Consider the following 12,500-nt stretch of genomic DNA (forward strand, 5'->3'; position numbering starts at 1 on the left):
GTTCCTCGGTTGGAGAGACAAGAACCTTGGAAACTATTGCTCCACAGGAGCTAAACGTTCTGCTGTGCAGATTTTTCATGGACATCTCCAAAAAGATGGCGGGGCCTACGAGCCAGTTCCCTTGCATCATTCCAGAGAAGTATTTAGCGCTATAATTCCAGCACAAATATTATGAAATAGCTAGTGTTTGCAAAGTCGAGGGAGGTCCGTTCAGCTCGCAAGCGAGACTTGGTAGTTAACAACGCCATATGAAATCGTCCACAGACTGCCCGAGAGCTAACTAAAGAAGAGGAAGAAGGCTTCTTGTTTTAATCAGGTCAGTTTGGAGAAAATGACCCCGAAATTCTTCAGCGCACAGTGTGGTGGGTCCTGTCTTTACATTTCGGGTTTCACAGCACGAGATGAGAGGCGGAGACTTCCGTGGGGAGATATTGGAGTAGAAAATGTCCCTGTCACTGGAAAGCATGTCCATGTATGGAGAGCAGAACGTGGATCAAAAACAAAGCAAGGTGATGGTTACTCCAGAGCTTTTAACCCAAAATCCCACGCCACCGAAAACGAGCGCTGTCCAGTCCGTCTGTATCTAAAGTTCGCCAGCCATCGTCTTCAAGAAATGAAAAGACCCGAAGCGCCTTTCTTCCCGGCAGTAAACCATCGTAGAAAACCTGGAGATCCGGTTTGGTACAGTCGAGTTCCTCTCGGAAAAAAACAAGATTGAGGAATTTTAAACAAAAGCAGCGAAAAATACAGTCTTTGTCCCCATTGTGCAGTATACATTGGTTGGCAAATGTTGTTCATAAAACTCAAACATACCAGCTTCAAACACATGTGGGACGTGTTGACCATTGCTTGAGCCACAGAGTATAATTTTTAGTTCTTAAGCTGTTGTCATCCCATCTAAATGCATAAAGCTTTCCTTGCAATGGCTTCTCACGAACATCTCACGAACATCCCTCTCCATTGGTTTTACAAAAAAATGGATTTGGGAAAACTAGCTTCATCTTTATATATTACATGTAAATCATCGGCATACCTCTGACTCTGTAATCAATGATTGACAACCCCATAGCAAAAGAACATTCTTCAAATTCTCGTACAATCTCTCTGCTAGGATCAACGTTCTCATATCGCTTCAATGCTGCTTAGATCCTCGTCATTTTGTATTCGCTTCTTACGGATAGTAGACCCAGAACCACCTTTCTCCCTTAGCAAGTATAGCAGTGCATTTGATAACGGTGATGGATATTTTTCCTCCACAGCTAGCCATTGTTTTCCCGTGCTTTCCGCTCAATCCCCCTCACTTCTGTCACTGGTCAGTGTTGTGTTCAATTTGGATATCTTAATACAGCTAATGCAAATTGGTCAGAAGCAACCACACCTTCGACGTGAGATAGCAGACTCGACCAGATTATCGAAAGTTGTTGTACATAGGTCTTCTTTGCACATTCCAGTGTTAACGTCTCTTCGTGTCGTACACTCTCGAGGACACCAAGAAACTTGCAGTATGAATCCTGTTCCAAAGGCCCAATTACTGCAGACTCTTTGAGTTTCACCCTTTTGCATCTTGTCTCAGCTCACCTTGTTTGACATTAACCACATTGCACTTTTTTGTGGTTCAAAGGGAGAACAATGTCCCCCATACAGCTATTAAATGTCCCTTAGAACACATTTAAACTTACTTTGAGATTTCGCAAAAACCTCAAAGTCATCTATATGCAGCAGACCTGTAATCTAATAATTGGTTTTGACATCAAGCAAAATGTGAACAAGCTGGGAAAGAAGGCAACACCTTACGGGGGTCATCTCTTGAATCTGATGGTGTTTGATGTTTTTTTACCCTTCTTCGTCTGCGTGACGATTTTCGTGTTTCAACAGCTACTGACAAGTTATTAATTAATATTGTCACTCCCCCACCATCGAAATCGATGTGCGTTCATCATCGCAATGAAATATCTATGGTCCACTGTGTCATAAGTATTTTGACGTCTACCCAAGCACCACTCGAGTTCCGTTTCCTCCTATGAAAGTCTAAGGCAACCATTCCAACAATAATTACATTATCTACCGTTCCGCTACAGTTCCTTTTATCGCCTTGTTCTTGGCCTTCTTTCAAATTACTACTGTCCAGGGGCCCGTTTCTCGAAAGTCCCGATAATATTTTCGGGCCCGAAAAACCATTTGTGAAACTGCCAACCGCTTGTTTTGGAAAGCCGGTCTTTTAACATGTTTTAAAGGTAACAAAAAGAAACATTACCGTGAAGTTTGACGAGTTAAATCCTCTCCGTTCTTGAGATACAAAGGAAATTGTGACACCCGAAAATGGCCCGTAAAGTTTCGGGACTTTTGAGAAACGGGCCCAGATGATTATCAGTAACAATCGGCAAATACCATGATTGTCTTGCGTGTTGAGCCACGTAATCAGTCAATGGTTTCACATGTGAGGGGTCCATAATTGCCGACATTGTCAATGTCATTGTTATTCACACAGTTTGTTTTAAACTGGAGAGGTTACAACGTGGAATTCTCAATAAAGTCCATGGGACCTCAGACGGAGAGCACCTTTCGCAGGGTTTTGGCAGGGCTAAGAAGCACAGTCTTCTACAGTGTTGTTATGCCTAGAATTATTCCTGTAACATCTAAGTGAGATTGAAATTATTTGGTATGGAACCTAGCGCCCCAAACACAATGGGAACAACTGTTGTAGTCTTTTTCCATCCGGCAATCTCAACTCACAGTATTCCTTTCTTTTGATATTACCGATCATCAGATTCCAGTGTAAGAACGACTTCAAGTACGAAATTTCTGTACTGAGCACACGCACGAGAACGAATTTTTATTGTATATGCACGTGCTCAGAACTGAGAACTCGCACTAGCAGTCGTCCTCGTACTCCAATCTGAAAGTCGATATTGGTCGCTGGGGATAGCCATCTCAATTATCTGGCATGTCATGGGTTCCTTGTCTTCAACAAAAACAACAACATCAGGTCTCTGATGTTCCATCACTTTGTGAGTTTGGATGTTAAAATTCCATAATATCTTCTTGACCTTTTCATTTCCAAGGACCACCTCCGGTACGTGACCGTACCACTTTTGATCCACTTTAACATCATATTTTATGCAGAACATACTTTATCATGTCGCCCTTTGTAATCCTTTTGCGCAAGCATCCAATGGGCTCTCGCGATGTGTGCAATACTCTCTACAGCCTCTTTACACAATCCGCACTTATCAAAATCCACCTGATTATAAATACCCATAACAACAGAGTTCGCATTTAATGCTTGCTCCCAAGGGGCTTACTTCAAGTTACCTTTATCAGACACCCGTGACTTCTCAGCTTCAAGGTCTTTGTTGACCGTTTTGATTTGTCCAAGGCATACATAGCTTCTTGTAAAGCAACTTTCTTTTCAACAACCATCCCTCTCTGATAATCTTCCTCCCTTTCGATATTCTCCGCTGCCAGTTTCTTCTGCTTTCCATGTATCTTAGCAGGGTTTCGTCACTGCTTGCAATATATAAATGAAGAGATCTACATTCGCTACCTACACAATCCCTTGTGCCAACAAGGCCATGGCCATCAACATTGTGTGGGATATTCAGGCGCAGTACATTTTCTTTCTGATGAAGATCCCCAAACTGGACCATCAAACTCCTTGTCTTTGTATCCATCTCCCACAAGTAAGAGTTCGTCCATCCTAAAAATGCCTCCCTGTCTCCTCATCATGTCATCCGTGTTGTCAGCGTGAATAATGTGGAGCTCTACTATTTTGCGTTAAACCAGTAGGGGAATAAGAGAGGTGGCAGCCTGGTTTTCCACTGCCGTGCCCTCCAATGGACTCCTCTCGGGCACGGGGGTGAACACAAGGCTAATTTTCCCGTTAGGCTAAGTTCCCCATTATCTGCATAAATCTTTATATTCATGTCAGAATGATAATTATTTGGCAAAGAGGTTTTCTCCCCTATAGGCCTTAGAATAATAAGACTTTCAACTACTACAATTCCAACATCGTACACCATCTGCTTCAACTGGTTTGCCGACCAAGTTTAAGGGACGCTCATTTTACCCGAAAAAACTTTTGGCAGGATACTTGCACACGCAGATATTGCACCAGCCTAAGCAGGCTAGGGACAACCGGATTCCCTGAGCTGCTCATGTGGAGTCCTCTGTGTGCCATTTTTTGGTAACCCTAACATGAGTGGTTTGGGGGTTTCTAACACTTGCCAAAGGTGCCACCCCGGACTCTGGTGGGTAGGAGCATCCATTTTACCGTGGTAAGCCTAAGTCGTTCAATTTTGTGAAGTCATGAGGTACAAAAGAAACGAAGTCACTATAAACATTTTGCCAACGAAGGTTCAAGGCATGCGAGCCAGGCACCAATAAAACGAACACGATTTTTGTGCACCCATTTTAATTGCACACCATAGCATCGTGCAAATCGAAACCAGTTATTGATTTTCCGAGATTAGGCTAAAACGACATAAGAGCGAATTTTCATTTACTATTGTTGTCTAATTTCCCGTCGACGGCTATATAGCTTTTAGAAAACGCACAGATCGTGTGATACATTTGTGATTCGTAATCATACTGAAAGACAGACCGACAAACAGACAGCCTTTATTTTCGCAGCTTGTGGGGTTGTGCAAATAAAAACTAAACATCTAACTTTTAAAAAAGGAACACGATACAAGCTATATACATAATTAAATCATTCATTAAAAAAGTAATTCATTGAATTCATTCCGTGATCTTACAGTCCGGCAGTAATCAAAATGGCGGCTCTACATATCTGTGACTATTTTGTCTAATCTGATCAAATGATTTTACAAACATAGACTAAAGTGCAGAAAACACGAAAGTAAGGCTTTGAAGCTGGAAGCTGGAAAGAAATTAACACGTAAGCTATCAATAATAGGAGTATTTTAAGAAAACCATTGTGGATTCTCACCAAGGCATTGCTCACTCGTTCCGTTTCCTCCTTTTACGTATCTGAACCCTTCTGTTGGACACTCACAGAGAAACTCCGCTGGCAGGATCTTACACTTGAAATTTGGAGGACAATAATCTTCTTTCAAACATTTATTCTCGATTTCTGTAAAGTAAAATAGCAATCAATTTCCTTTAGTCATTAAAAAATGAAGGCCTTCCGCAGGCTTTCTCATGCCAAATTTGCAGCCTAAACAGAGGTGTTGCGCTACAGTGCTGTTCATGTCACACAATCGCCACACAGTGCAACAAACTTACCAATCATGCAATACAGATCAATATACAATTTCAAGGACATGAGATACTGTAGAAAATTACATTTTGTAATAGTGTCATTACGTCAAGAAAAAAATGCACTGTACATGATAACTCCATGGAATAACTGCTTTATTTCGTCTCCAAGTAAATCACATTTATGCAGTTTATCTTGGGCGGATCAAAGAAAACATCAGACTTACAATTCTTTGAGTGGTTCTACTTGGTATTATAAAATGACTCAGAAAGTATGCGTGCTCTTATTAGTCAATAGATGTGTATGCGCTTGTCCCTCTGGTATGTAAACATGGTTGTCGCGACCCGTTCTCAAGTTTTTCAAAGGAGGTTATTGCGTTTGACGAAGGAGAACGCCCCATGTTATGGACTCCTGCATTACCTTAAATTTTAGTGCCAATGGCAAATATAAAACATGACAGAGGGTACCCCTGTCTAAATCCTACGCTAAGATGAAACTGTTTACGTGTAAAGACATTAATCACATTGCAGCTCATGATATCTTTTTTATAACGCATACACCCACTAACAGCGTTGCGAGCTGGAATTACAAAACATACAAGACGCCTAAGGGCGTTTCCGTGGGATGCATACAGATCTAAAGTGTCCAGTTATAGTAAACTATTGTGGTTACTGAGTCAGCCAGAGTAAAGATATCACTACTAAATTTGGGAAGTGGCCAAAGTTTATCAGACAAATGACCCGGCAGGAATGTTTTGCAGGTTGCAGGTTGAAATTTAATTATAACTGGAGAACCGCTGGCACTACAAATAGTTAATAACCCATATACTCATCAGGGGTTCTTACATAAAGTAGTTGGCGTCTTTCAGATGGTAAAAACACGTGCAACTTCACCATTCGGCAAGTATATTCCGTGTATCGTAAACAGCGTCATGTAACAGTCACGGTAAGTCTATCGTTGTACCTTTCTTTTAAGTGCCAGCGGTTTTGCAACCTGCAACCTGCAAAACATACTTGCCGCAAATGCCCTTGTAATTTTAACTAGCTTCTATTTGTTGCACAAAACAGAAGTAAAGATTACCTATTAATAAATAATAGAATTGTACTGCATCAAAAGAAACACCAACTTGTGAGACTGCAACACGATGTTCTAAGTGTTTTGAAGAGCATGCGCAGAGAGTAAGCAGACAACATGCCGTTTCCCTGAAGAACCTACTTTCAAAACAAAGGGTTTTTCAATCAGACTTTTCCAAACCGATGACAGCAGTATTTCATTCTATACTGGTTTTTCCAACTACGAGACACTTTCAGCTTGCTTCGAACCTGTTGTTGATGAAACTGTATGTAATCTGTTCGAAACTTGTTGTTCCTGAGACACTGTTCACGGCTGTTAGGTGAGATTTTAGCATCTGATTTCAGTGGCAGAGGCATTTCCCAGTTTCGTATATTATTTTTGTGAATGCTGCATGTGAGTATATCACTAAAACGTTCATCTTCAACTGACTCACTTTTGGCTGTTCTTGGTTTACCTCGCGAGTCGTGAGGTTCATTGTACTCAAGTTCCATCATCTCTCTATTTTCTTGGGGTGAGCTGATATCTTTGGTGTAGGTCTTAGTGGCAAAGTAGATTACGATTGCTTCTTTAAGGCTGTTCCTTGTATGTGCATTGAAGAGGCTTCGAGGATCTTCTCTATACATCGTAACGCGGTTATTTGTTGCAGAGTTTGCAGTGTCAAACTTGCTTTAAAGACATACTTTTCCAATGATTGTCCAGCCGAACGTCCGCCCAAGTTATTGTTATGACCATAAATGATTCTATAGTGACTGGAAGGCACTTGGAATATTTCGGCCAATAAGCAATCATATCACTGCATCAGAATGACGATGAATGAGATGAGAAATATGTTTTAGCAATTCAAGGGTAATCTTTCTTACTTGCTGGGATCTTGTCCTGTGAATAAGCAAAAATAGAACTTTGCTTGGTATGTGATGACCATCTACGTCCTGAATGTTCAGTCTGTGGACTTTCCGAGTGCGTCAAGTATTTGAACATGTAATACAGCTGATTTCAAGGTTTTTGTTATTGGCAGTCAACGTTCAGACATTCGAGAAACTTGTGTGCAATGAAACAATCTGTCAACTGATTGTCCAATATGGCATAAAAAGGTATCTTTTCTAAGGTATTATCTTGGTTGAAGACTTCAAGGGGAACTATTCTTGTGAAGGAAGGCATCGTTTGACTCTGTCCACAGACTTGCGAGCAGGCAGAACTTGAACCGTTTAGGCCGCACCCTTTCCTTTTATGACTGGTTGGACATGCAATGAAATCGAACATGCCGTCTAAAGGGGAGGGTTTTGTGGCCTCCAGGAACCATTGGGCACGGTCGTGGTTGACATAACTCCTGTCTCGGTCCCGCCCTCTTTGACTACGCATCCATTGGACAAAATGGTAGCCCTCCACCTTAGAGCAATAATGTTGTACAGGTTCTTGATGGTGACCACAGGAGGAGAGGGAGGTCAACCAAGGAAGGTCATCAAATTTTGGGCAGCGCAAGGGTTCTAGGTCGATTTGGGGAATGTGCCATGCGGTCAACGATCTCCGCTCAATCATCCCACCTTTGAAAGCCACCAGAGGAAAATCAAGTGTCTTGTGTGTGCGGACAAGGTCAGGAAGTCGTTATGTCACACACAGTACGGCACGCACATGACGTCACAGGGACCCAGTATTTGCACCTGTAATAGAGCTAATTTCAAGGTTTTCTTATTGGCCGTCAACGTTCAGACATTCGAGAAACTTGTCTGCAATGAGAACATTTGTCGACTGATTGTTCAATATTTAATACGGCATAAGAGGGTATCTTTTTCTTGGAGGAAGACCTCAAGGGGAACTATTCTTGTGAAGGAAGGCATCGTTTGACTCTGTTCACAGACTTGCGAGCAAGCAGAACTTGAACCTATTAGGCCGCACCCTTTCCTTTTCTGTCTGGTTGTGCATGCAATGCGGTTGCATGTTTTTCTTGGAATATTTTGCATACAAAATTTAACCTTTGAGGCCCTGTTTTACACCAGAAAACCATCATTCATCTTAGCCTAGTTTCTGGAACTTTTCTCAATCGATCATTGCATGAAACTTTGTTTCGTGATAGAAACAGTACTGGGAACTCTACGTCACATTGTACTTTCACTTGTTATGTTTTCTGCCCATGCTCAGACACCTTTCCTATTCCTCGTGTAATGAAGAAAAGAAACATTTGCCATTATGAAAGTCTTTATGGTTTATCTATCGTATCAAAAGCAAGCTATTAAGTAGTTAAAGCCTACATATTACTTCTGGTCTTTCTACGAGCCAGATATCTACTAAAGGCAGGCCTACAGTCCTCAGTCAATCTCTGAACTGCGCAAATTAGATGGCATAATAGCTGAAACACGGGAATTGCTAGTGAAGAAGCGAGCCAGTAGTGGTAGAGACTAGTTCAGGTCCCTTTTGACGGTTGGTAATACAGTATGGTGATTGATGGATTCAACTTAAGGCGGGAAATGTGAAAATTTGGGACAGAGATCCATTCAGCAAGCGTCCATGTTGGAAAATGATGTGAAGAGAGATCGAGGTAAAATAAATAAGGACGCAAAGAAGGATGGGATGATATCATCAAACAGGGATGACGTCACACAGTCCAAGGCCCCTCACCGTTCAAGCGAAAAAAAAATTAGGAGTTTTACGAAGAATGAGAATAAAAAGAAAACTATGTGCAAACGGGAACGTGTGAGGCAACTTTGTACTAGCCTAGTATCGCCCCAGTTTACGATCGTTCGGGATAAAATCGAACATGCCGTCTAAAGGGGAGGGTTTTGCGGCTTCTAGGAACCGTTGGGTACGGTCGTGGTTGACATAACTCGTGTCTCGGTCCCGCCCTCTTTGACTACGCATAGATTGGACAAAATGGTAGCACTCCATCTTAGGGCAATGATGTTGTAGAGGATCTTGATGGTGACCACAGGAGGCGACCAAAGTCAACCAAGGAAGGTCATCAAATTTTGGGCAGCCCAATGGTTCTAGGTCGATGTGGGGAATGCGGTCAACGATCTCTGCTCAATCATCCCACCTTTGAAAGCCACCAGAGGAAAATCAAGTGTCTTGTGTTGTGCGCACAAGGTCAGGATGTCGTTATGTCACACACAGTACGGCATGCACATTACGTCACAGGAATCCAGACCCCTCATGGCCTAGTGGGAGCGGGATTAGAGACTTTATCTTAGACAACTTACCGTAAAATTCCATGTATAAGCCCCTCCAAATATTAGCCCCCCCAAAGCGGTAACGCAAAAAAGCCTCCGTTAAATCGCCCCTCCAAATATAAACCCTCTGGGAGCTTGTACTTGGAAAATTTCCTTCAAATACAAAGGAAAACAAAGCAAAAACGGTAAATTTACTTCCAACTATAAGGCTAACCCAATCGATTTGGAAACGCAAATTTCCCTCCGCAGATAAGCCCCTCCGAATATAAGGCCCTCCACAAATAAGCCCCTCGAAAAGGGCCCTTGAAAAATATAAGCCCCAGGGCTTATTTTCGGAATTTTACGGTATATTATCAAGACCGACCCACTCTATGAAAAGCAAGGAAGAACGCAATCTGCGCTTGACAATACTTGGATGAAATTCGTGAATTAAACAACATATTCCAGCTAGAGTTAACATATCAAAGCAAGGGCATCGCTTGCACCAACCAAATAGGATATATTCGAAAGGGACTTCAAAGAAGTGGAAGCACACAATAATCAGACGAGAGAAAACATCAGCAAACTCTTCCACGTTATTTGCACTGCTTCCAGTAAGCCACAAAATGCTAAATCAAATGAAAGCAAAAGAAAGTGATCGCTTAAATCTAAATGGAATCGTATTACAAAGGGAATAAATAGCTTAGCCGCCAAACCTCAGAAGCTCAAAATAATCTCACTGAAACAAAAATTGATGATCTAACGGATGTCAAAGAGGTTGAATCGTCTTTCATAAATTTGGAAGACACAGGTGATGATAAGTGGAATGATGCGACGTCCGAAAACTTTGACAAAACCAAAGCTTCTCAAGTTCAAGGAACGAGATTAATCATACGACGCCGCCGTGACGAAAGGCATAAAAACAAAGAACGCGAAATTGAAACCTAAGGGACCAAATGGAACATCAAAATAATTATCATCGCGAAGAGCTAATGCTAATGAAACTGTTAAAAGAATTCAAGACTGCCCCGGATCAAATTGAAGCAAAAAGAGTGAAATTTCCTTCACTTAGCATTCCATCGTTTGATGCAGAACCCCCAAAATGAAAGTCCTAATGGAAGCGAGTCGTGCCAGCAGAGGTCCTTTGGTTCACTTGTACATACGACGAAACAGATCTTTTTCTGGAATACCTGCAATGGAATACCTGGCGTGGTGATCGTTTCTATTAAAAGAAGCGCCAGTGACATCATGTTGCGAGGTAGGTAGTGTGAAAGGCTGTCCATCTTGCAATCCACATTTGTTATCCTGGGCCTCTTGATAAAAAGCTTCTTGTGCAGCGGTTTTGCCAAGTTCGTCTTTCTTTTCAACTGATCTAAGTTAGTCTGCTTTTCTGCAGTGATTTCTGAGAACTTTTTTTTGCTCAACGGCAGCTTGTTTGGCCCGAAAGTCAATAAGCATTTGTTCAGATGAACTTAGACTTGACTTTGATGTCTTTGATCTATAAGTACATTAAGAATGCCGGGATTTTTGGGATGAAACAGAATTCTTGTCTTGTTCAGTTTTCTGGATTTGTTCTAAGGCAGTAGCATGCATCATTATCCATGTATCGAGTAGATACATCTATTTCGATTTAGCACGCTGCCTTTCGTGTGCTTCTTCTGACAGTTTTATCCATTCATAAAAACCTTGTATGGCCTCGCTGAGAAGCACTTTCATAATTGGAATTTCGTTCTTGTGACTGTTTGGATCTTGAGACACAGTAGGCAGCCGTTTATTTGGCTGGAAACTAACGTTCTTTGGCTAAGGCTATTTTTTTTCCTTCCGCCAATACGAGTGCTCTTGGTCCATGACCGTTATGGTTTGGGTTTCCATTAGCGATGTTTGCATCACTAACCAACCGAATTCTGGTTTCCTTAGCGCGAAAATCACCATTTAACTTTCTGGTAAAAATGCATGAAACGCTATCCTCAGTCAGAGTTTGAGCGATAGGGTCTTTTTGGGATATCTCAACACTCCTTTGTTCGTGTAAACTCTCAACAAGTTTCTTCGTCTTCTGATTTCACAGTGAGAGTCCACGGAGAGCCACTTCTGATTGTTTACGCCGCTACTGTTATAAATCCAAACGTGTTACGCGATTCAACAACAGATGTTTATTCCGACAGGTGCGATCGAGTGATTCATACAAGGGGCGTTGACAATTGTAACCAAAAAAACATGAAATCTAGTGATATCTGTGTGTCGAACCGTACAAGACTGTAAGGTTCCTATACTAAATTCTAATGTCAAATGATGGACTTTGGTAGGGCTAACATAGAGAAAACTATACACGAAACTGTCCAGAAAAGGTTCTGAAGCGTTCCAGCTCTAAGGGGCTCTAAAAAACCTGTATATAAAATGTCATCACACGTGACGAAGATAACACAGTTTCTGAACAGTCAAGAAACCTGACCAAATGTAGACTGTTCACAGTCCCCTATTTTCTCGTTTGATCATCGGGAGCGAGCACAAACTGCCGCTATCTTTGTTTTTTTTAACAGCGGGCACGAACGAGGGAGAGCGACATAACTATCGCGTGGGTGGGAGGAGTGGAAGGGTTTCGGCGGGAAAAATAGGGAGACTGTTCGATCTTTATTGCGACTATTGTTCAGCGAATCCCGTTGCACTAGCAAAGGCAATACCTGATTGATTCATAACACAATGCATCTCAAAATGATTTCACATCAGCTGTCAATAAAAATACAGACAAGGCTCTCAAGTTTCCAAAACAACATGGCTTATCTAGAGAAAGAAGCTGAAGTTTTCGAAAGGCTATCTAGGCGACTTCGTGGATTAGTCCTACAAAAAGAACAGAAGAAGCGATTACGCTTTTGCTCCAAGGCAAGGATGTATTGGCTGTTCTTCCGACAGGATTCGGGAAAAGCCTGATCAACCAAAGCTTTGTACTTGTAAATGAAAGCACTTGTGGAAGAGTTGGCCCTCGTGTTTGGTTATTGTATCTTTACGAAGTACATGAGAGGAACAGATTAATTCTAATGATTTTGATTTGAGCGTTAAGGCTTTTGAGAAAA

General features: G+C 41.7%; 1 protein-coding gene across 1 annotated transcript in view; it reads right to left on the reverse strand.

The window, feature by feature from the left end:
* The window catches only part of LOC137977330 (uncharacterized), a 189,015-nt gene that overhangs the window by 64,179 nt on the left and 112,336 nt on the right, over positions 1-12,500 (reverse strand). The window contains exon 9 of the mRNA XM_068824565.1: positions 4,949-5,092. Coding sequence (XP_068680666.1) covers positions 4,949-5,092 — 144 coding nt within the window. The remainder of the gene's footprint in view (positions 1-4,948; positions 5,093-12,500) is intronic.

The sequence above is a fragment of the Montipora foliosa genome, chromosome 1 (genome assembly GCF_036669935.1).
Source record: "Montipora foliosa isolate CH-2021 chromosome 1, ASM3666993v2, whole genome shotgun sequence".
NCBI lineage: Eukaryota > Metazoa > Cnidaria > Anthozoa > Scleractinia > Acroporidae > Montipora > Montipora foliosa.